Source organism: Lolium perenne, chromosome 3 (assembly GCF_019359855.2).
Source record: "Lolium perenne isolate Kyuss_39 chromosome 3, Kyuss_2.0, whole genome shotgun sequence".
Lineage (NCBI taxonomy): Eukaryota > Viridiplantae > Streptophyta > Magnoliopsida > Poales > Poaceae > Lolium > Lolium perenne.
Window position 1 is genome coordinate 304509441 of NC_067246.2, and position 24531 is coordinate 304533971.

Sequence of the window (24531 nt, forward strand, 5' to 3'; positions counted from 1 at the left end):
GCTGCGTTACCACTCGATTCGCGAGTACATCGAAGATGGAGAAGTAAAGATTTGCAAAGTACACACTGATCTGAATGTAGCAGATCCGTTGACTAAAGCTCTCCCTAGGGCAAAGCATGACCAACACCAGAATGTCATGGGTGTTAGGTACCTTACAATGTAATCTAGATTATTGACTCTAGTGCAAGTGGGAGACTGAAGGAGATATGCCCAAGAGGCAATAATAAAAGTGGTTATTATATATCTTTATGTTTATGATAAATGTTTATATACCATGCTATAATTGTATTAACCGAAACATTGATACATGTGTGATATGTAAACAACAAAGAGTCCCTAGTATGCCTCTTAACTAGCTTGTTGATTAATGGATGATTAGTTTCATAATCATGAACATTGGATGTTATTAATAACAAGGCTATATCATTGTATGAATGATGTAATGGACACACCCAATTAAGCGTAGCATAAGATCACGTCATTAAGTTATTTGCTATAAGCTTTCGATACATAGTTACCTAGTCCTTATAACCATGAGATCATATAAATCACTTATACCGGAAAGGTACTTTGATTACATCAAACGCCACTACGTAAATGGGTGGTTATAAAGGTGGGATTAAGTATCCGGAAAGTATGAGTTGAGGCATATGGATCAACAGTGGGATTTGTCCATCCCGATGACGGATAGATATACTCTGGGCCCTCTCGGTGGAATGTCGTCTAGTGTCTTGCAAGCATATGAATAAGTTCATAAGAGACCACATACCACGGTACGAGTAAAGAGTACTTGTCAGGAGACGAGGTTGAACAAGGTATAGAGTGATACCGATGATCAAACCTCGGACAAGTAAAATATCGCGTGACAAAGGGAATTGGTATCGTATGTGAATGGTTCATTCGATCACTAAAGTCATCGTTGAATATGTGGGAGCCATTATGGATCTCCAGATCCCGCAATTGGTTATTGGTCCGAGTGAGTACTCAACCATGTCCGCATAGTTCACGAACCGTAGGGTGACACACTTAAAGTTGGATGTTGAAATGGTAGAACTTGAATATGGAATGGAGTTCGAATATTTGTTCAGATTCCCGAATGAGATCCCGGACATCACGAGGAGTTCCGGAATGGTCCGGAGAATAAGATTCATATATAGGAAGTCATTTTATAAGATTTAAAATGATCCAGGAGGTTCTATGGAAGGTTCTAGAAGGTTCTAGAAAAGTCCGGAAGAAACCACTTTGGAAGGCGGAGTCCCAAAGGGACTCCACCATCATGGCCGGCCAACCCTAAAGGGGGAGGAGCCCCAAGTGGACTCCCCTAAGGGGGCCGGCCACCCCCTCCCAAGGAAGGGTGGGAATCCCACCTCTAGTGGGAGTCCTAGCTTGGGTAGGTTTCATGTGATATGGAAGGTTTTGGTTTGGGGTCTTATTCGAAGATTTGTAGACCAACTCTTGGGTGTTCCACCTATATAATGAGGGCCAAGGGGAGGGGGCCGGCCACCCCAACAACACAAGGTGGCCGCACCACCTAGATGGTCGGCGCCCCCCTCTCCCCAAACCCTAGCCACCCCACTACTCCTTCTTCCCCGCACGCTTAGCGAAGCTCCGCCGGGTTTCTCCACCACCACCGACACCACGCCGTCGTGCTGCCGGATTCAAGAGGAGCTACTACTTCCGCTGCCCGCTGGAACGGGGAGGTGGACGTCGTCTTCATCAACAACCGAACGTGTGACCGAGTACGGAGGTGCTGCCCGTTCGTGGTGCCGTGATCAAGATCTTCTACGCGCTTTTGCAAGCGGCAAGTGAACGTCTACCGCAGCAACAAGAGCCTCATCTTGTAGGCTTTGGAATCTCTTTAAGGGTGAGACTCGATAATCCCCTCGTTGCTACCGTCTTCTAGATTGCATCTTGGCTTGGATTGCGTGTTCGCGGTAGGAAATTTTTTGTTTTCTATGCAACGAATCCCTACAGATCCTGTTTGAGGTGCCCATGCCAACTGGAAAGAAGCAAGGACGGATCATGATGGAATACAAGTGCCGGGTGCTGGGGTCATCGGCAAAGCTGTCTAGCCTGAAGGAGACTGGATTTTCAAAATTTTCAGACTCCTTGTAAGGAAAGAAGAGAGGATTGTCCAGGCCTTTGAAGAAAATCCTGAACCACTCTGATGCTTCCCTGGGGATCAGTTTACTGCCTGGAAGGCTATATAGAGCTTGGCCATAGCTAGTGCATCGGATCTGCTTCCCATTAGCATCTGGGAAGGTGCAAGTGGCCAAAGGTGGAAAATTTGGGATCTGGTTCTGAAAATACAACTGAGCCCATAACTGAATAAACCACCAGGGACCTCATGTTTTGACTGTCTTTTGGGAAAACAGGTTGACAAACATCAGTTGGAGATATCGATAGACCTCTCCAAGGAACAGTTTGCCGACGCCAAGTTGGGTACCTCTGGCAAGTTCATAGGCCAAGGAAAGATAGTTCTTGGTTGGAGCAAGTGAAGGGCCACAGAATATGAAGTGTTCCAACCAGAAATTCAAGAAGGCCGTGTGTTCTTTCTCTGTTACAGGGCCTTTGTTTTTCATGTGGCGTCTAAGGTAGGCACCCCAGTTTGTGCACTCTGTTTTAGAGGAGAGTGTGAAGGGAACCTTTGGCAGCATGAAAGCAGAGGGGCTGGGGGATGAAATGTCTAGACCAGTGATCATGGCCACATCTAGCAGAGTTGGTGTCATGGGGCCGTGGCCAAACATGAAGCAGTTCAGAGCATCAGACCAAAAGTAGCCGATGGTTTTCAGAAGGTTCTCATGCTTCTCAAGGGGAGACAGTGATAATGATAAAGCATCGGCTATTCCTGTAGTTTCCCATGTGGCTTGGTGAGTTTTGGATACTCTATTATACCATGACACCAAATCTTCAGGAGGGTTAGGCCAGGCTCATAGGCAGTCGGCCCAGGAAGTTAGATCTAAGTTCTGGTTGACAAAGGGAATCCTATTGGCCTCGCAAGAAATCAAATGTGCAAGACTCTCGGTAGAACGGGGGCCAAGACAAAGAGAATTTGGAAGAGAGGGATGCGGCAGCAGAATGTCTGATACCTAAAATTAATGAAGGAATGAGACATTAATTCAGGTGTTTGCTGTTAATTCTAACACTATGCTCGGATGGCGAGGAGCGGTTGAGGATTACCTTCAGGCCAGAGACCATAGCGTTGGCGCTGGATGATTCTGCCATCAGATTCGCTGCGGAGTTGAATCTGCGCGATTGGGATCTGGGGTTTGCGTGGCTGTGAGTTGAATCTGTTCGATGGGCGATTTGGGGATTTGAGTTTGCACCTTCAGACAAGGGTCGCAGGTTACCGTTTGAATAGGCAACTGAGTTGGCCTTAATCGCGCTTTATGGTAAAGGACCGATGCGTTGCCATCGGCTCTTTGAGCGTTGACTTAGTTTGACAATCGGCAAAATTAACTTGAAAATATTCTTCATTGATTGGAGAGGGTTTTTTACAGAGAAGAGCCAATTGCTCACAAAGGAAGAACAAAAGAAAGGTCTACTGACCAATCTACTACTACTAGTCCTATACTAGTAGATGCTAATCTAAGGGTCATCGCTGCCCTTGTCGTCACCGTCGTAGCTGCCGTCAGCGCTGCTGCCGGCGAAGTCCTCGTCGCTGCTTCCGTAGCCCTCGGCAGGAGCTTCTTCCTCCTCATCGTCGTCGTGGTGATCGTCCTCCGACCCGGCGCGGAAGCGCTTCGCCGGCGGGTACTCGTCGGAGGAGGTGTCATCCTCCTCTTCCTCCTCCTCGTCGGAGGAGGTGAAGTCGTCCCAGGAGAAGAGGTCGTCCTCGCTCTCCGCCTCCAGCTCCTCATCGACGAGGAACTGGAAGTCGTCTTCTCCGTCGGTCAAGGACTTGTCATCCTCGGACCAGACGGAGGAATCATGATCCTCCTTGTCCCACTTCGTTGGGGCGAGGGCCTCGTGCGCCGCCATCGAGTCCCACTCCGGCGTCGGCTCACGAGAGGAAGAGGATAGGGAGGAAAGACCCGAGGAGGCAGAGGAGGAGGAGGAGGAGTCCATGGTGCAGAGGAGGGCTTTTCGATTGCTAATGAGCAAGGGGATGAGGAAGCGAACTGCTCGATGCGGTTAAATAAAGGGGATATAGTGGAGATGATTCAATGCTGCAGCGGTTTCCGAGGAGGTGGTGCCAAAACTGTCAAATCGTGTAGAGAAGTTGAGAAGGCAAGGCATCATGATGAAAAGATACTGTGGCGGTTCTGCTCTGCCACGACGTGACCCGACGAAGAAAAAACAGAGTGGTTTTGGAATTATCATTACCAAAACCAGGGGGGCATGTGTTATCGCCAGATTTTAACCAAGTCAGAAGATGGGCCGTGATTGAGATGGGCTTAGAGAATATGCACGGAAAATATTCCTGAATCGGCCTTGTATGAGAGTTTGGGCTAGATTGCCCGTGTATCTGTATATTATGGTAGATTTAGAATTAAGAGATAGAGTTTAGCTCGTACACGGTTAGGTTTATTCCTAAAATAGAAAGTCCACGGACTATAAATATGTACCTAGGGTTATTGAGAAAGGAGGACGATCACGTTCGCAACAAACCAAACTAGGCGCATCGCCACCCCTTGTTTCGAGGGTTTCTTCCGGGTAAGCGCCATGCTGCCTAGATCGCATCTTGCGATCTAAGCAGCATCAAGTTTATTCGTTGTTTATGTGTTGCTCGTACTGAAGCCTTGTTGATGGCGAGTAACGCTGTTATCATAGATATGTTAGGGTTAGCATCGATACTTTCTTGATGTACTCGCCTAGTTTTGCTATCCCTAGATATCTAGCTGCCTTTGCACCTATCTTAGGTGTAAGGGCAGCATCTTGCTTAGTCTTTATTTAGTAGATTCGATCTATTATGGTTGTTCCTTGTTCTTCAAGGATTAGTTTGATATCCATATGGTTAGGCCTTGCAAATGGGTTGAATGATCCAGTAGTGCGTAAGGTACGATTTGCTGATCCTAGAAGAGAAGTTCCGGGAATCAACTCTATGTTGGTTTTTAGGCCTTTGCTAGGGCTGGTTTTCCGTTATCTTTCGTATCTGCCAGGCTCAACTACGTGTAGGATGTTCCGGTTATGTGGTGAAAACCCTAAATCGTCGTAGATCGTTTTAACTTAGCATTGATCAAGCAGGACCACCATGTTATCGTAGATCCAATACGAATCATGGGTGGATCGGCTCCTTGAGCCGATTCACAGGATAACCTGAGAGCCGATCGAGGCTCGTATTTAATGTTTACGTGTCTACCATGCAGGAAATTAATTGAAGCAATTCATCACCTTCCTGACCAGGTATAGGTCAGGTGGCACGCCCTTGCACCAGCTAGGACGTGTGCCGGAGCATTGCGGGCCGTCGCCCGAGGGACCAGGACCCACTAGCAGTCCTGGGAGCCTCCTGGCTCTCCGTGTTGCCCGTCGCTGCTCGCCGGTGGGTTTTGGCAGGCAACAGAAAATAATAGCTTCAAAAATTGGCAATTCTTAATGCGTTCTCATGTGCGCAGCGCTTCTACCGAGCTTTGGCGCATCATTGAGGAGGGCTATTCACCACGAGACCCAAAGAGCTTGACAATAAGAGAGGTGGTGGATGACCAACTCAACGCCACCGCCATCAACATGATCCACATGGCCGTCACGCCCAAGGACCGCGCTCATATCCACTCGCTCAAGACCGCCAAGGAAGCATGGGACAAACTCGACAAGCTCTTCCTCAGAAATGAGAGCATCCAAAGCTCTCGTTTCGATGAAGTGAACAACATGGCCGACAACTTCATCATGAATGAAGGAGAGACCCCTGAAGAAATGTATCGGCGCCTCACCGCTCTTGCCGTACAAATGCAAGATCTTGGAGCAACGTTTGTGGATGACCATTGGATCAAGCGAAAGTTCTACAACGCTCTCCTCCCTTATGAGGAAATGAAGTTGACGGCCATCCGCCAAAACGCCTCCTTCCATGCTATGACATCCGATGAAGTCCTTAGCGAAGTCATCGCTTTGGACATCTCCAAGAAGAATGCAGAGGATCTTGTTGCTCGCGCCCACAACACCCGCAAGCCCAACCTTGCATTGAAGATGAAGGTGCATGAAGCTAGTGAAAGCGATGAGGATCCCATTGAGTTGGGTCCGGATGATCTCAAGACCAACTATCATGAGCACATGGCCCTCGCCACCAAGAGATTTTGAGAGGGAAACAAGTCCCGTAACACAAGATCAAGAAGACTACGTGATTCTTCAAGAAACTTCTCCAAGAGTCCAAGGGAGGGGAAAAGAGGGAGAACATGCTACAATTGCGGCGGCAAAAGTCATTTTGTTGCGGATTGTATCTATGAGAGAAGAGAAGATAATGGTTGAAGGCTTGTCCGCAAGGAAAAGTTCAAGTCTCTCTCCAAAGGATTCTCCAAGTTCTCCTCCAAGCCCGATGACGACAAGGTCTCCTTCACCAAGAAGCCAAGAGCGTTTATCATCCGTGAAGAGTACTCCTCCGATGAGGACGAGGAACATGAGGACAAGAGCTCCAACAAGGAAGGAGAGGGAGTGGCCGCCATCGCCATTACCACTCCCTCTATCTCCCTCTTCGACTCTCCAAATGAGAACCTCGTCACCAACAACGCCCGTTGCCTCATGGCAATGGTATCCTCGGAGGTAGAATCCCCTTCCAAACTCACATCTCCATCTAATGCTTTATATATTGATGATGCCACTAGTCTCACCATTAAGCGTGAGATTGTGGGTTTGGATTCTTTTCTCACTAACATGCAAGGGGATACCAAGACTCATGTTGGGGCTCTCTTGGCCCAATATGGTGTGGCTCAAGACCTTATAGAGGAGAAGGAGAGGCTTGAAAGGGAGGCGGAAAATGAGATTGCCTCTCTCAATCAAGCACTTGAGGAGGAACAAAATTTGCGCATGTCTCTTGAAGCTAGTGTCATCACCCTCGAAGACTCCAACAATCATGAAGAATAAATTGCCACTCTTGAGAGCACCAAGGCCAAGCTATTGAGTTTGAGTAGCATGCAAGAAGAGTCCTTGGTGGAGTGCCTCCGCATGAGCAAAGAGAAGGTCACTTGTTGTGATCATGAGGAAGTAATAGCCTCTTTGAAGAGGAGCGAAGCCAAGCTCATGGAGGTCAATTCCATGCAAGAGGAAGCTTTGAAGGAGTACTTTCCCTTGAGCAAGGACCGCGCGTGTTGCAACCATGAAAGTTGCCAAGATGGAGAGTGACAAGCGTCTACTCATGAAGATGAACTCTCTCCAAGAAGAAGCTTTGATGGAACATTTCTGGGTGAACAAGACAAAGGAAGTCCAAGTGTTTGATATCACTCACCCTCACCCGAAGCATGAAGATGAAGTCAATAGATTGAAGGCTGATACGCGTACAGCACGCGTCCGTTGGGAACCCCAAGAGGAAGGTGTGATGGGTACAGCGGCAAGTTTTCCCTCAATAAGAAACCAAGGTTTATCGAACCAGTAGGAGCCAAGAAGCACGTTGAAGGTTGATGGCGGAAGAGTGTAGTGCGGCGCAACACCAGGGATTCCGGCTCCAACGTGGAACCTGCACAACACAACCAAATTACTTTGCCCCAACGTGACAGTGAGGTTATCAATCTCACCGGCTTGCTGTAACAAAAGATTAGATGTATAGTGTGGATGATGATTGTTTGCAGAAAACAGTAGAACGAGTATTGCAGTAGATTGTATTCGATGTAAAAGAATGGACCGGGGTCCACAGTTCACTAGAGGTGTCTCTCCCATAAGAATAAGCATGTTGGGTGAACAAATTACAGTTGGGCAATTGACAAATAAAGAGGGCATGACCATGCACTTACATGTTATGATGAGTATTGTGAGATTTAGTTGGGCATTACGACAAAGTACATAGATCGCTATCCAGCATGCATCTATGCCTAAAAAGTCCACCTTCAGGTTATCATCCGAACCCCCTCCAGTATTAAGTTGCAAACAATAGACAATTGCATTAAGTATGGTGCGTAATGTAATCAACGAATATATCCTTAGACATAGCATTGATGTTTTATCCCTAGTGGCAACATCACATCCACAACCTTAGGGGTTGCTGTCACTCCCCCAGATTTAATGGAGACATGAACCCACTATCGAGCATAAATACTCCCTCTTGGAGTTACAAGTATCAACTTGGCCAGAGCCTCTACTAGCAACGGAGAGCATGCAAGATCATAAACAACACATAGATGATATTGATAATTAACATAACATAGCATTCACTTATTCATCGGATCCCAACAAACACAACATGTAGCATTACAGATAGATGATCTTGATCATGTTAGGCAGCTCACAAGATCCAACAATGATAGCACAATTAGGAGAAGACGACCATCTAGCTACTGCTATGGACCCATAGTCCAGGGGTGAACTACTCACTCATCACTCCGGAGGCAACCATGGCGGTGAAGAGTCCTCCGGGAGATGATTCCCCTCTCCGGCAGGGTGCCGGAGGCGATCTCCTGAATCCCCCGAGATGGGATTGGCGGCGGTGGCATCTCTGGAAGGTTTTCCGTATCGTGGCTCTCGGTAATGGGGTATTCGCGACGAAGGCTATTTGTAGGCGGAAGGGCGGAGTCGGAGGGATGACGGGGGCCCCACACGCTAGGGCCGCGCGGGCCCCTCCTAGGCCGCGCCGCCCTAGTGTGGCGGCGCCTCGTCGCCCCACTTCGGTTCCCTTTCGATGTTCTGGAAGCTTCGTGGAAAAATAGGCCCCTGGGCGTTGATTTCGTCCAATTCCGAGAATATTTCCTTACTAGGATTTCTGAAACCAAAAACAGCAGAACAAAGAATCGGCTCTTCGGCATCTTGTTAATAGGTTAGTGCCGGAAAATGCATAAATATGACATAAAGTATGCATAAAACATGTAGGTATCATCAATAAAGTGGCATGGAACATAAGAAATTATCGATACGTTGGAGACGTATCAAAGGCCAAAATTGATAGACTCCAAATCCAAGCCAAGTACTTGGAAGGAGTCATTGAAGCCAAAGATGGAGCCAATGAGGGCTCGGGCAATGAAGGAGGAGTGGCTACCAAGCCAAAGATGAAGAGAAGTAGGAGGACCAAGAAGAATAAGAACAAGGAGAACATGGAGATTTCGAATTCAGAGCGGTAACGGTTGGATTTCGGGGGCCTATTTAAAGGGCCCTTCTTCCCCAACACGATTTTATCTCTCCTCTCTCTCTCCTCCATTATTGCTGAGCTTAAACCTTGAGGATCTCCCCAACCATCCAACCAATCTTGCCCAAATTTTGAGGAGTGGTGCAGGAGGCCCTGATCTATAGTTCTACCAAGAGAGATTTCACCAATTCGTGCTAGTCCTTAGTGGATCTTGGAGTTAGGGTTCCTATGGTGGGATCTTGGAGGAAGTGCACCTATGGAGGTTAGCTTGGTGTTGTGCTAGCTCCATAGGTTGTTGGGAGCCTCCTAGTGTTGTGGAGCTCGCCCCAACCTTGTGAAGGAACCACCGCCTCGACCGGTGCCATAGTGGAGAAGGGAGAGCCCCTTTGTGGAGCTCGAGGAAGAAGGTGAGGCCTTCCTTCGTGGTGTGGCCGCCTAGCCTCTTGTGTGAGGCTAGCATCTCCTCAACGCAGACGTACTCTCTTTTTTGAGAGGAACTGCGGGAAACAAACCTCGCCTCGTCTCCGTGCCATCCGGTTGTCCCGCTCCTTAATCTTACTATCATGCTTGTTTCCTTTACTTGTTGCACTTGCCTAGGATCATACTAGGAACATCTCCACCACTAAAGCAATCACCTTTACCTTCCGCACCGCTAAAGCTGAAAAAGACTTAAAATTTGTGTAGCGTCCATTCACCCCCTCTTGTCCGCTGTGATCCATTCATCCGCCTAAGGGTAGTACTACACTAGCGGTCATGTTGTTACTGATGCAACACGATCAACGCGATTGTAGTAAACCAGCTTGGCGATGATTCGGGACGTGGTGCTTCTGGACCAATTATTCGTTGATTCAAGTGGAAACTTCGTTGCAGCATGTTGTGATTTTACTAACACTGCAATTGACGTTGCGGCAATGAAAGTTGCGGCTTTGCCCATGGGACTTCAGTTGTTGGACAATTTGGTGTCCAATCCCTTATGGTGGAGTCCGACTCAATGGAAGTGGTGCACGCGGTGCTTCACCCTTTAGGGCTTGTTTGGTTACTCGAATCCCGGCGGGTTTTTGGCCTCTTCCCGGGGAGATTTTTTCCCTTGTCCGGAGGGCGGGAATATCATCCCGGAGTTTTGCTCCTGTTTTGTTTCAGTCTATTCTCGGTCGGGAATATTTTCCCCGGGAATTTTGGTCCCAACAGCCAAACGAGCCCTTAGAATACGTGGTTATCAATGATTGCCGACATCTTCTTATGGTGCTTGGTATGGCTACAACATTGTCTGCGAGAACCTAATGGTGCCGCACATGAGCTGGCTCTCCATGGTTCTAACTTAGGAGTGAGTTTTTTTTTTTTTGGTTCGCTGGCCCTCCTAATTTTTTTTATCTGTAATAGTAGAAGACCGTGTGTTGATCTAGTAATAAAGTTGCCTTAAATTTTTTTAAAAAAGCTTGGCCATTCCAGAATTATTTTTTCTGGTGGCCATACTCGGGCGATACATCGCATTTGGGGCTGGTAGACTCCTACGATTATAAAGAAATTCGAAAACCTTGCTTAAGAAGCAAGAGAAATTAGGCCGTGCTTACTTAAAAAAAATAGTGCTAAAAAAAGAAAAGAGAAAAAAGAAATTAGGCCGTGCTGGACAATGCCAAGTGGCGCGGCAACAGAGGCCACAGGACGGAACGAGAGGCCGTGGCGCGCCGTGGCCTTATCCGCACCGCACCACAGACCGCGCGCGCCCTTTCACGTCCCGCCACGCCGAGCGCGCCATGGGCCACCAATGGCCACCGCCGCCGCCCTCTCCTGCTCCTGCTCCCCGTCTCCCTCACCTTCCTCCACGCTGCTCCGGCGAACAGTTTCTGCCTTCCACCGCACACCCGATGCCCGCGCTCGCCGCCTCCGCCTCGCCCCCTTGCACGGTACGTACGTACTCGCGCGCACGCCTAATCACGTAATATATGTATGCTCTCGCTTCTGACGATGTGTGCGGTTCCTGCGCAGTCGTGGATGACTCCAAGGAGGTGGAGACGGCGGTGGCCGGCGCCGGCAGCGAGAGGTCGGAGACGGACAAGCTGGTCGACGGGATGGACTTCGGGGAGCTCTGCAACGACTTCGAGTGCATAAGCAGCCCGTACGTGGAGTCCACGGCGAGGCAGATCGCGCGGGACATCCTCGAGATCCGCGAGGACAACCGCGCCCTCGCCTGCTACGCGGTTGCCGTCAAATACAAGGTGCGTGCAGCTCCTTATCAGCTCATATCGCCTGATCCTCAATCACGAGACTGTGTAAACAGCTGCCTGCCCATAAGTTTATAACATAGCAAACCAGAATAGTGATACTGATCCATACTTATCTTGACCACCATGGAAATCATGGACGGTAGTTATCCTGGGCTCTTGGCCATGCCTCAATTTTCAGTCATTCAGATGTACCTCCACTCCTCCGGATCGACTCCAATACATGAGCTACTTGCATGGTTCAGGTTACACGTGCATCATATCATCGGGGTGACATCATTGGTTTCTTCTTTCAGGATCCCCTCCGGACATTTGTTGGGCGTGAGAAGTACAAGAGGCCATTGTGGATCACCGAGGCTCTGGAAAACCCTACAGTGGTAAGGATTGATCGAGCTTCATGCAGTTGCTTATTTCAATCATGTTCAGTGGTGCACACGCAACAATTTCCATTTTTCCTACGTCGAACACAAAACCTTGATCCACACCACACAGAACTTCAGTCACATATACATTGCATCATCTAAACAAAATTTTCCTATTTTGGTACCTGCTTCTAGCAAGATGCTATCTAATCAACACTCTCGTGACTGCGTCAGACAGTCCAGGAAATGTCAATGCAATCCACAAATGCACTTACCATCAAATGGACACTGAGAGGGAAACCCAAGAACCCGTTCTTCTCGGCGGTCGGAGGGGAGTTGATCGTTCGTGTCGACTCCCAGTTCGTCCTGAACCAGATCAGCGGCCAAGTGCTCGAACACGTCGAGTCATGGGACCTCTCTGGCTCATCCGCTCCTGCCCAGGCATACTTCTGGTTCTCCAGGAGGGTTTACTCCACTGTCGAGGGCGGTAAGGATACCATCGAAGCTGCTAAGGGCTTGGCGTCTCGGCTCTCGCAGAACAAAGATGAGAATCTGGAGGTTTATCCGGACCCATCTGGAGATCCCACGAAGGTATATGAATCATTCATAAACTGCATGGTCCTTACACCAGTTTGGTTATAGCAGTTTCTGACAGAATTTTTCTTCTTGTGCTCATGCACGATACAGTTCTTCACAAGGCCGGATGATTTGAACCAAGACGTGTACCAGATTGGGCTCTTCCTGGCCGTCCTCTACTTCATCGTGCAGTTCCTGAAACAAACTATCTGATTGTGTTGTACTAGCTGCAACTCAAATCTGAAACCCTTCTCCAGTTCTCTTGATGAGTTTTCCAGAACGAGCTTGTGTGTATACATACCCATGTATCTATGTCTAACGAAAATGATATCACACTACAGGTGATTCAGTAACATGTGACAGAAAGCCATGAGTTCTGAGACTAACCACTTGATTGTCATTATGTGCATTATGTTTGTCACCAATCACTTTATGTTGTCACTTGTTTGTTAATTGTGAGTAGTAGTCGATCTTGTGCGAGAGAAAAACTAGGCATCCTTGTCAATATGCTCCATGCAAACTTTTTTTTTTGAACAACTCAATGCAAACTTGGATAGAACCAAAAAGTCATGGAACATGCAAATATTGAAGTTTCCACCTTATATTCATTTCATATGTATGTAAAAACCAAAATCAGCAATGAATAGTAGTGTTTATTATTTGCTACTACTTCTTATGGCACAATTTGGTTTTTTCATAACTCCTAAATGATTTTGAGCTTGAATATGAGATTTCAGGTGACTCCACCTCTCCAACATACCATATCTTTCTAACATGATTTATCTGTGGTTTTCACCGGTTTGTACAGAAAGTTGTTTCCACCCCGTATTTTCTCCATAACATGGGAATTCCTGTCTTCTCGGTACTCCCGATGGCGATCAAGCAAAGCTTCAGGTCCATGGATCCCTTAGGTCCCGTCACGCTTGAACGCAGGAATTTCCCCTGATGGTGCCCTGGAGCTACACCAGGCTCGAGGCTAGAAAGAGCACGCAGTTGCTGCCGCAGCTCCATGCCTCCATCTATCAGCCAGTTGTTGCTGCACTGCTGCTACCGTCGACGATGGCTCCGTGTTTTTCCACCTCTGCGTCGCGGTCGTTGCAAGATCCTCTCTGGCGTTTTCCGCAATAATATCTCTGCCTTTTTCCATTTCTTCTCCAAAACCCAACCACAAGTATTTTTCAGTCTAGATGCAGTGCAAGTGCAAACCGTAGTTTGGGTTGTTGCCGGCAAGACACATGTAGATTTGCCCAGCAGAGTGGTGATGATACTGTGACAACGTAGTACTACCGCTGGCTTGTTAATTTGCTACAGAAGTCGGTGATTTCATCACTGAATTCTTCTCCCCTGATACCAAATATTTTGGAGATGTTTGTTGTTTGTTCACTGAAGGGTGCAGGTTGTCCATAAGAAGAACAGTGATTCAACTCTGAAATGCAGGACACTGCATAACTAAGCAGTACATAAAACTGAAAATATGCAGCTGTTTTATTTATTTCAGTAAAAATGGAGCATCTATGATTTTGATTCCGTGTTATATTCGCCGTGATACCTCAAGTCATCGACTAGTAACAGTACAAGTGCACAGATACAAGACACATGTGGTCAGTGACGACCTGTGGGCTCCTACGGCGTAGCACACCAGTCACCGGCGCAAGCGTAGTATACAGTTGTCACACAAGAATTGTCCATGGAAGCAGAGAACTGAGCAGGGAACCACACGATCAGATCTTCGTTTTACCCAAAGTGCCCTCAGCACTGAGAAATACAGGATCCAGCGCCACCACAAAAGCGCAGGAATTCCCGAGGGCGGCCATGTCATTTCTCAGAAGAAACCATCTCTAATCGATGGAGGATAAATACTACCAAGAAGCCCGGATTTCCCTTCAAGCTCACCCACTCATCTTCTGCCGCTGCTGCTGAAAACATCACTCTGTACCACCAACTCACACCACCAGTTAGGGCGTTACCTTCCAAAACTCCACCATCCAATGGCGTTACGCCTCTCCGTCTCCTCGCCTCAGAGGTCAGCCTCCTCGCCGGCGGCCATCTCCTCATGCCGTCCCGCCGCCTGCGGCCGTTTCCTGGCATGTGCGGCAGCTTCCCAGAAGAGGAGCCTGATGGTGGTGTCTGGCTCTGACGCGAGGGGAGTGTCTCTGGTGAAGTCAGGCGGCTTGGAGACAACAGCGACGACGGGAGCCGATGAGGTGGAAACGGCCACTGCTGGAGCTGATGTGGTGGCAGTGACCGGACAGGTCACGGATGTGTGCAAGGACACCTTCTGGCCAATTGTCAAAGCAGCAGGGCCGAAGCTCGTCGTCCTGGACATGTACACCCAATGGTACTGTATATACTCCATTAGTTTCTCTATTTCAGCTAGAGTAGTCTTCATTGATGAAATACAGTGATGTAACGACCTCCTTGTTTGCAGGTGCGGCCCTTGCAAAATCATGGCGCCGAAATTCCAGGAGATGTCCGAGAACGACCATGACGTTGTCTTCCTAAAGCTAGATTGCAACCAAGACAACAGGGTATGTTAGAAACTGGGACCATCTTGCTGTGTCTTGTATATTTTGTATTTTGTTTGGACAGCTCTTGGTAAGATTCTTGGTGCTTGTTACTTGCAGCCTCTTGCAAAGGAGCTTGGCATAAGGGTTGTACCAACATTCAAGATTTTCAAGGATGGGAAGGTGGCTAAGGAGGTCACCGGTGCGAAGATTGATGAGTTAAAACGTGCGATTGAGGAAGTGAAGTCAAGCTGAGGAATACCCTGAAAAAAATGCAGCAATTAGCATGCTATCATTAGTGTACAATATGGGATGAACACCCTTTGTGGAAGTGGATAACCACCATGGAGAAAAACAGTTACTATAGTTCTTCTGCAGTTCTGCTTAAGATGATTTTTACCTATCGTTCTGGACAATATACACCCATCTGTGTGGAGTGCATGATGTAAATAATCATTTCAATCTTCAGGAGAAAATTGTTGCTTTCTGATCTCACTAATTTGCAACGGACCTGGTGTTGCACACTGAGCATATTAAAAAATCTCTAGCTGAATCCTTATAGTTGTAAGCACTACAATGTAGAGTTCAAACTGCTATATTTACTTCCATCCATACATTAAATTAAAATATCTTGTTCAAACACTCTGTCTAAGACGCATAGCTCAAATTGTAGGATTAGTTATGCTCAGCAACATCAACCCGTTGTAGATGACAAACTTACAGTGGAAACGCGGCTCAATAAAATAAAAAATTCTCACGGCGATTCCCATAGATAACATGAGCTGTGAAAAAGCAAAGGTGTACCTTCATAGCATTATGATCCGTAGCTGCCCTCCTGACACTTCAATTGGCTCTGTTTGATGCCTGGATACTTGCACTGTTTTACAAGAATTTACATATAACAAAGAGTGCTACACTCCTTGTGTTAATCCTCAACCCAACTAGACCCTGGCTGTTTGAACTGTAATTTTGTTTTCATCAGTGACCTACCACTTTCTGCTTCCTCCCATTGTTCTTTCCCAGCATATATGCTCGACAGCAGTACATAGTTCCCAGTGTTTCGAGGTTCCAACTCCAAAAGATTATTTGCAACAACTTCTGCAATCTCAGCATTGTCGTGACTCTTGCATGCACTCAGCACGCCAAGAGCTCCTGGATGGGGCTCAATTGGCATAGTTTGAATCATCTCAAAAGCCTCATCAAGCCTCCCTGCACAGCCAAGCATGTCTATAACACAGGCATAGTGATCAGTCCCAATGGTTCATCCCATAATACTACACCGTTGCTTCCCAATAGTCTGAATCTAAATCAACAAGCCCCGCATGGCTGCAAGTAGTAAGCACAACAGGTGAACTTCAAAAACTAGGTAAAAAATGCAGCAATTAGCATGCTATTATTAGTGTACACAATGGGATGAACAACCCTTTGTGTAAGTGGATAACCACCATGGAGAAAAACAGTTATTATAGTTCCTCTTCTTATAAAGAATTTTATCAATCGTTCCGGATAATACACGCAGCCATGTGGAATTGCATGATGTAAATAATCATTTCAATTTTCAAGAGAACATTGTTGCTTTCCGATGTCACTAATTTTGCAACTGACCTGGTGTTGCACACGTAGCATGTTAACAAAATCTCTAGCTTAATACTTATAGTTTTTTTTTTGCGAAAAGCTTAATACTTATAGTTGTAAGCACTAGTAGTAAGATGTGGAGTTCAGAGGAACTCTACTCTAGCAGATCCTCTAAAAATTCATACTCTAAAATGGTTTTAGAGGATTTCAAATCATTTTAGAAATTATGGGTGTCCTCCTAGATCAGATCCTCTTAAATCCATCCCCTTAATATCTTTTGTCCTGTGAGACCCATTTGCCAGTGGGTTATTATTTTTTTTTACAACAACAACATCAAAGCCTTTTTCTCAAGCAAGTTGGGGTAGGCTAGGTTATTATTATTTTCATTTGCTTTTTTTATTTCTTTCTTTTCTCTGGCCGTTCCCAATCTTCTTCAAGCTGACCTCAACTCACCGTCTAAGAACTGCCCTGCCAGATGCTGACGCCACAGCCCTCGCGCGGAGGCTGGCGATTTCATGTGTGCGCAGTCCATCTGAGCGCAGCTCTTTCTTAGCTCCACCATGCCTCGGCAGCGCGGTGCGCCACCTCGTCCAGGCATACGCCCAGATGCTTCAACAAGGTCCTGCTCGCCATGCAGGAGCTCTCCGCACAGTAACCCTCTCAGATGTGGCACCTCTAACCACTGTCGCGAGATCCTGGGGGATTCAGGGGTGTATTCCCAGTGGGGCAGCATGGTTCCTTGCAGTGGCGCACGGGACAGTGTCGGAGGGCGGACGACACGGACAGAGATGGGGCAGCGCAACGGGGTCGGAGGCGTGTCATGAAATTTCCATCCCGCGCAGCAGTTGGAGGAGTAGAGGATCCTCTATATGTTGCTTGTTGTCCTCTATATTGGGGAGCTTTTAGAGGTTCCTTCTTAAAAAAATGGAATGGGGTGTTTTAGAGAATCTGCTAGAGTTGCTGTCAAACTACCTAAGTTACTTCTGTTCTCATGTTCTGTGAACCATACATTAAATCATAATATCCTGCTCAAACACGTGTCTAAGATGCAGAGCTCAAGGTGCAGTACTAGTTATGCTCTGCTATATCAATTGTTTGTAGATGACAAGTTCACTACGAAAAAGTGACTCGATGAATACCTATGCAAACCAAACTAATTATTTCTGATTGTAGTCAAATCAGATCAAACGAATTTATCACAGTGATTCCATAGATAACAGGAGATGTGAAGAAACAAAGGTACCTTGGTAGCATTATGATCCTTAGCAGCACTCCTGACAGTTCAATTGCCTGTGTATCAGTATCTCGCCAGAATACACATATCACAAAGAAAGATGTTTTTGGTGTTTTTCAGCTCCTCGGGGACATCCTGCCACACTCCTGTTGATCTAAACCCAACTAGACCCTGGCTGTTTGAAGGGCAATTTCGTTTTCATCAGCGACCTAACTCTTTCTGCCTCCTCCCATTGTTCTTTCCCAGCATATATGCTTGACAACATTATATAGTTCCCAGTATTTCGAGGTTCCAACTCAAAAAGCTTATCTGCAACAACTTCTGCAATTTCAACATTGTCATGCGTCTTGCACGCACTCAGCAGGGCTCCAAGAGCACCTGGATGGGGCCCCATTGGCATTGTTTGGATCATCTCAAAAGCCTCCTGAAGCCTCCCAGCACGACCAAGCATGTCTACAACACAGGCATAGTGATCTGCCCGACGGTTAATCCCATAATCCTGCACCATTGCTTCCCAATAGTCCAGACCCAAATCAACAAGCCCTGCATGGCTGCACGCAGTAAGCACGCCGACAAAAGTGATCGGATCAGGTCTCACTGCCTGAGCTTGCATCCTTTCAAACACTTGAAGTGCCAGCTTCGCATGCCCATGAGTCGCCAGCCCACTAATAAGTGCAGTGTAAGGGTATGCATCCGGCTGTTCAATCTCCCTAAAAGCATTGAGAGCCTGCTCGACATTCCCGCACTTGGCGTGCATATCTACCAGTGCCGTGAGCACCTTCTCATTCCTTTCAATCCTCCTATTGTCAACAATAGCTCCAATCTGCCCAGCTAATTCCATGCTGCCTATCTGCGAAGCGGCCGAGATAACTCCGACCATGGTGGCTGCATCTGGCTCAATCCCAGCAGCCTCCAGTTTCCTAAACGATGCAAGTGAATCCTCAGGCCGACCATTTTGAGCGTACCCATTTATCATCGCCGTCCATGTCACAAGATCTTTCTTAGGCATTTTGTCAAACAGCTCCCGCGCGCTCGGCATGAACCCGTGCTTGCAGTACCCCACAATCAACACCGACCACGACGCCAAATCCCTGGCAGGCATTTCATCAAACACGCGGCGAGCAGAAGCGAAGTCACCGGCATTGACGTACACGACCACCATGGCGTTCCATGAGACCTGGGTTCTGGATGGCATGGAGGTGAAGAGGGACTCGGCGGCGGGCACAGCAGCGAAGCGGGCGTGGGTGCAGAGTAAGGAATTGAACGAGACAGCGTCAGGGGATGGGATGCTGGCGAGCGCGGCGTGCGCGGCCGGGAGGTCGCTGCACTTGGCGTAGAGGTCGACGATGGCGTTGGCGACGGGGAGGCAGGAGGGGGCGAGCGCGAGGCGGAGCGCGACGGCGTGCAGCGACGCGCCGAGACGGAGGAGGCCGAGGGAGGCGGCGGCGTTGAGCGAGAAGGGGAGGGTGTAGTGGTCCGGGGAGACGGGCAGGCGCGGCATGAGGAGGAGCAGGCGCAGCGCGGCGAGGGGGCGCGGTTTGGACAGGCGGCGGATGGCGCGGTTCAGGGCGGCGCGGATCACCGGGGGAGGTGTGTCGCCGTGCGCGCGGATGAGGTGCCCGTGGACGGCGGCCGCCGGCGGGGGCGGGCGGTCGGAGGCGAGGACGCGCGAGAGGTGGTCGAGGCGTGGGTTGGCGTTGGGTTGGGCCGCCATGGGGAACTGGCAAGTACTAGCAGAGGGACAGAAAACTGACGAATTGTTAGCACAGAAAACTGGGGGTGTGGAGCTGTTTTCTTTAGGGTGTTTTATTATTTTCTTTACTTAAAAGGTTTAAGTATTACCCCCGATCTATGCGTAACTGAGTTGCACACAACCGCAATCCCAACCAACCGAGCCACATATAAATTGAGAACAAGCAAGTGCGTATATGGTTGGCCTATCTCAGAGCGCTCCACGATACATCCCTGGCGCGAGCAGGCTACGCAAGAAAATAAAGAAACGGGTAAAAGAAAAAAAAAACGCAACCTCCTCCTCAATAGGTCACGCACGCAACCGCCTCCTACCCAGCAGTTCCCCCAAATCTCGTTCCGAATAGGCAGGGCGCAGGTGGCGGCGATGGGGGTCGAAGCCTCGGAGGAGAAGGGAGATGCTGGCGGTGGAGGTCAAAGGAGAAGGGATCTGGGCGGCGCTCGCGAACGGAGGTTGGGGCAGGCACTGGTCGAGGTCGGAAAGATGGGAGATGGGGGAAGGCAGTGGTTGAGGTCGTAGATGGGTGGATGTGGGGGCATGCAGCGGTGGAGGTCGGAGGAGATATGAGGAGGGTGGCGCGGGATCGAGGAAGCTGTGGAGGAGGGCGGCAACAACGACGAGGAGGTGGGAGGAGAGCGGCGACGGCGGAGGTGAGTGGAGTAGACGAGTGGGAAAAATTTCTGCGGCTCCACCACTTTCTTTCCCCCGTTCATCACAGCGAGCAGAGGCGATGACTACAAGATTGGTCCGTCCTTTCACCTGCCATCGATCTACCATAATTTCTCAAGAATTTAAGGTACATGTTTCAATGTCTTCCAGTTCCAGTCCGTATCAAGGATGCTCTCTCCGTTTTGTTTTCCATGGAAATTTCGTAAGAATCTGTAGCATCTGGATATGCATAAACAACTGTATTCTAGCTGGTTAATTATTTCTGTGTGTTGGTTTTGTTAGTGGATGGTTTATGGGGTTATGCAGTCAATTGAATCTTAGTAGAGCGAGCAGGCTAAGTTGCTTGACTTTGGAAGGATAGTGAGAGCACCTTCCAGTCATCACATGGAAACATGGTTGGGCACTTTGACTCAATGGCCATGACAATGGATGTGCAGCTTCAAGGCATGATATCTTTGTTTGCCCTCCATGTGCTTACTGTTTTTTCCTTCCAGCTGTTTGTTTAAGGTTCAGAAATGAAGGATGACATGTTCTTTTAAATCTTAGGCTAAGGACATGATCATAATGACAAAGAAGTCATGAAATTCATTTATTTCAGCGGTAAGAGAAGGATTCACGTGAGGAGACAAATAGTGGGTGTCGAGACCAGCAACCTTGCTGTCTCCACACCATCTCCAGGTATAGTGGTTCCTTACCAAAACGTTTTTGCTCTACTATTGTGGTGTATTATAAATAAATATTGTGAGTTAGGATGCACACTGATATATATTGTGATCCCTAATTTTTTTAATTTTGCTTTTACTGATTTGTTTTTATGGTTTAGGGTGCACACCCACAACTCACCTTGGATTATTAAGGCGAGTTTCCCTCTCTGATGCATTTCCAGTTTATGCTTTATGTTATTTCATAATGAATTTTGGGTTCATGCTTACGTTATAGCAATGGCACACCATTTTATCATGCAAATGAACAGGTTATACTATCCTATAGTATTACTGCCCCGTGATGATTAATTACGAGAACAACGATAAATATGATGCACCTGTTTTTTCTAATAATGATGGCTGTATATAGTTTCATGTTTTTTTTGAAAGGAATACGGTAGGGGAAGCTCCTACAGTGTTTTTTTTAATAATAAGAACCCAATTCCGCGTCCGTGGAGACTTGAACCTGGGTGGCTGGGTTGTACATCCACTTCCCTAACCAAATGAGCTAGGCTCACTTCTTTTTCATGTTTTTTCTTGCTATGGTAAATTCTGGGCTGTGATTTCTTTGTCGCATGAAGACATTAGAAAATTCTGAAGCGCCTTTCCCTTTTGTCTTTGCAATAGTTTGTTGGACGCTCATGAGCGACAATGCTAGCGAGGCTGCTCAAGGAACATATTTGGTTGCTACGATTCATAAAATTTGATGGGTATATTAGGTTACACTTAGATTTGGATGTACTAATTTATCTTTTTTTGTTTATCTTTATTTACACTGGCTCATACAACTTTATGGATATGAAACTATTTACTCTTGTGTTACCTGATCTGAAAATCTTCCCTTGATATGCGGGTTTACTACTATTTTACATTCTGGGTTCATTCTGATCCAACCTAACTGACCAAATGGATTTGACGTGTTATTCATGTCAGGTTAGTGTGTGTCTTCATTTGTGGCAAACCACAAATAACCGAATTGTATAAATAGAGTCCTACCTGATAGCCTTATTTCTCATGTCGCTCAAGCTGCTGTTATTTTATTTTGGTTGCAGTAAAGTGTTCGTAATTCCCCCACTATTATTTTTTTGCATTATCTACTAATAAATTTTCTTGTAGGATATTATTAAAAATAATCAATTTACAAATTGATTAGTAGTTTACTGCAAGGCAATAATCCCTAAACTGAAATCACCTTGGCTGCAAAGTTTAATAACTTTTCTTGTTATCTTCTTCACTAACAGGTGCTATAGGAGATAAGGAGTTTCTTATTTACTATTCTGGCATTCTGAGAAGTTGTTCCATGGGAAGAAGGAGCTCCAGTTTCATGATGCATACGAAGAGATTATCCACCAGGTATATTTCACTTGCGCGAGGAGCTCCATTTGATGAAACAGGTTAAGGCATCATCCACCATGTATATTTTGCTTCTGCATAAGCTTCAACCAGTTTTATCTACAATTGTCTTTATTTTTGTCTCCAATATATCTTATTTGCTGGCTACGAAGTACCAGTTGATATATCACTTGTATTACTTTCCGGATTGTCCGGCTGCCAAATCCACATTTCTCGCTCTACGGACATGCCAAGGCATCATCCGCCATGTATATTTTGCTTCTGCATAAGCTTCCATCAGTTTAATCTACATTGGTCTTCATTTTCTCACAAGATATTTTTCTCCCAACGTACACATTTCCTCTCCAATTTAGTTTATCTGTTGGTTACGAAGTACCAGCTGATATATCACTTGTATTATTACTTTCCAGATCATCTGACAGGCTGCTAAATCTACGCTTTTTTTTTCTCTAGGGCGTCTGTTCAGCCACAATGGACTTTGATTGTTGAATACTCAAAAACTTCTTGCATTCATCAGAGCCAGCTCCAAAAAAGAGAGGTAATCACACATATCATACCTTGTCGATATCATTATTTTATGAAAACACATGAAAGTTAGTGGCATGGTTATTGAGTTGCTGTATAGTCGCGGTATAGTCGCTGTATAGTCACCGAGTCGTTTTCCAAAAATGGTGGCGACTCGCGACTATACAGCGACTTATGGCGACTATACATGTTTTTTGGTCGATTATACATGAGTCGCAGGGTTTGGCGACTCACTTTTGAGTCGCGACTCAAAAACCATGGTTAGTGGTAATGCTTGATGTGTGAGTGCATTTCCTAATACTTTTCATTGAATTAATCATTCTTTGATGTGCTTTATGCTATTTGGTTGTTCTTTCTCCAAACAAAATAGATAAAAAATGTCTATCTTGGAGGCACAGAGTTATTTGAGAATGTCTTTTTGGGAGCACCTATTTGGTGAAAAAGGTTTGTGGTTTGTTTCTCCACTCTTATATACAGTTTAATTCATCCTCCAAATAATTCGTCATGGCTCATTTGTACACACTACCATACTACTTTTAGTTTCTGAAAAAATACTCTCTTGTTGTTTAAATGCTTTAGTGATCATCTTAATATCAATTACTGCTGATAAGCTGCTGTGCAAATAATTAATAACTTCACCTGTTATGGTAAGTTCGCTGGTCCCAGATATTCCTAAAATGCTAAATCATTTGTTTGGTTGATGTAGATTTTAGTTTTTGTTTATTGTCCGTATTGATAATAGTAATAGAATTGTTGAACTTTCTTCCAAAACTAAATTATTATCTCTTCTGAAGTTCAAGGTTTACCGACGATGTCTCTTTTTGAAGTTACACCCGTGCATATGGAGGTCTGCTCTTTCAGTATAATTGCTCAAGCTCTTCGCCAAGCATGTCTTGCTTTTGTAGCTATTTTCAATTTATGTTGCAAAATGCTGCAAAATGTAAACATGTACATATTCTTTTGTAATACGTTCTGGTTGCTTCGCGCTCCATAATTTCATGATATGTCTGTTCCAGAGATTATTTTGAGTTTTCTGTGAACCTAAGCACAGCGAGGGTTCGCAATTCAGCAATGGCCGGTAGTAAGATAAACATGAATACAAGCTGAGCAATTGATCCATATTTGCCACTAGGAAGCTAATCCATACTTGTCAATACGCGTTGTGATTGGATTGCACAACACCGGTGAGGAGGCGCCTCATGGGGCGCCCCAACCACTAGTGACATAGAAAGTGCAACAAGAGAAACACTCATGACGCAGCCTGAAACAGTAAGCAATCATGAGATTATGATGTCACCCATGTAGGGTAATAAAATCTTTCGCCGTGGCCTCCACCTGTATACACATCTCCGTAAAGAGATCTTGATCCTCCGTACGCTGAAATGACCCATGAACGGAGCAAACTAATGCACCGGTAGATAACCTGCATTACAGTAATATTTTTGTTATTAAAAATCTTATCATTTCTACATTGTCAAAGCGATCAAATTACTGTAATTGCTCCCACCCTAATAAAAGTTTTGTACCTATGATCTACCCCATTTAGTCAATTACCAAAAATATTGGCAACGCTACGTGGCAGATACAAGGTAGAACCCATTTGGATGATTGACCATATAGATTTGGTAGACCGGCATTGAAAAAATAAGTGTTTAATTGTCTCATCATGATGAAAAAATATACACGTTTTGCTTCCTTGCCAGTTGCCCTTAGCAAGGTTGTCTTTAGTGAGGATGACCCCCGACGACGATACCATGCAAAGACCTTAGCCTTTAAAGGTATTTTCATCGACGAAGAGACACTTCTTCCCATTTGTTTCTTTCTCCATAAAGGGTGGGACATAAATAAGATTCTTCTT

The 24531-nt window shown here is 46.4% G+C and overlaps 3 protein-coding genes and 1 long non-coding RNA gene across 11 annotated transcripts; 3 read left to right on the top strand and 1 right to left on the bottom strand.

Annotated features, from left to right (window-relative positions):
* The first annotated feature begins 10939 nt into the window (after positions 1 to 10939).
* LOC127345308 (uncharacterized) lies at positions 10940 to 12745 on the top strand. The gene is made up of 5 exons (XM_051371763.2): positions 10940 to 11103; positions 11186 to 11415; positions 11718 to 11798; positions 12018 to 12374; positions 12471 to 12745. The coding sequence occupies exons 1-5, from the start codon at positions 10965 to 10967 to the stop codon at positions 12570 to 12572; spliced, it is 909 nt and encodes a 302-aa protein (XP_051227723.1). The 5' UTR covers positions 10940 to 10964; the 3' UTR covers positions 12573 to 12745.
* Positions 12746 to 14226: 1481 nt separating this feature from the next.
* Positions 14227 to 15358, top strand: LOC127345309 (thioredoxin F, chloroplastic). Its single transcript, XM_051371764.2, has 3 exons — positions 14227 to 14697; positions 14788 to 14887; positions 14984 to 15358. The coding sequence occupies exons 1-3, from the start codon at positions 14348 to 14350 to the stop codon at positions 15116 to 15118; spliced, it is 585 nt and encodes a 194-aa protein (XP_051227724.1). The 5' UTR covers positions 14227 to 14347; the 3' UTR covers positions 15119 to 15358.
* On the bottom strand, positions 14748 to 19442 carry LOC127345306 (putative pentatricopeptide repeat-containing protein At3g49142). 2 transcript variants are annotated; one of them, XM_051371762.2, is made up of 2 exons: positions 17682 to 19442; positions 14748 to 16072 (listed from the first exon to the last, which is right to left on the bottom strand). In XM_051371762.2, the coding sequence occupies exon 1, from the start codon at positions 19384 to 19386 to the stop codon at positions 17827 to 17829; it is 1560 nt and encodes a 519-aa protein (XP_051227722.1). In that variant the 5' UTR covers positions 19387 to 19442; the 3' UTR covers positions 14748 to 16072; positions 17682 to 17826. The 2 variants fall into 2 exon arrangements, with proteins under 2 accessions (XP_051227722.1, XP_051227720.1); XM_051371760.2 differs by having other exon boundaries at positions 14748 to 16189.
* Positions 19443 to 19655: 213 nt separating this feature from the next.
* LOC127345310 (uncharacterized) lies at positions 19656 to 23688 on the top strand. 7 transcript variants are annotated; one of them, XR_011756197.1, is made up of 7 exons: positions 19658 to 20535; positions 20638 to 20769; positions 20915 to 20948; positions 22037 to 22477; positions 22602 to 22686; positions 23044 to 23117; positions 23468 to 23688. It is a non-coding gene; the product is annotated as an uncharacterized lncRNA (long non-coding RNA). The 7 variants fall into 7 exon arrangements; XR_007878623.2 differs by having other exon boundaries at positions 19656 to 20535; positions 22602 to 23117; XR_011756196.1 differs by having other exon boundaries at positions 19659 to 20535; positions 23044 to 23688.
* Positions 23689 to 24531: the final 843 nt, after the last annotated feature.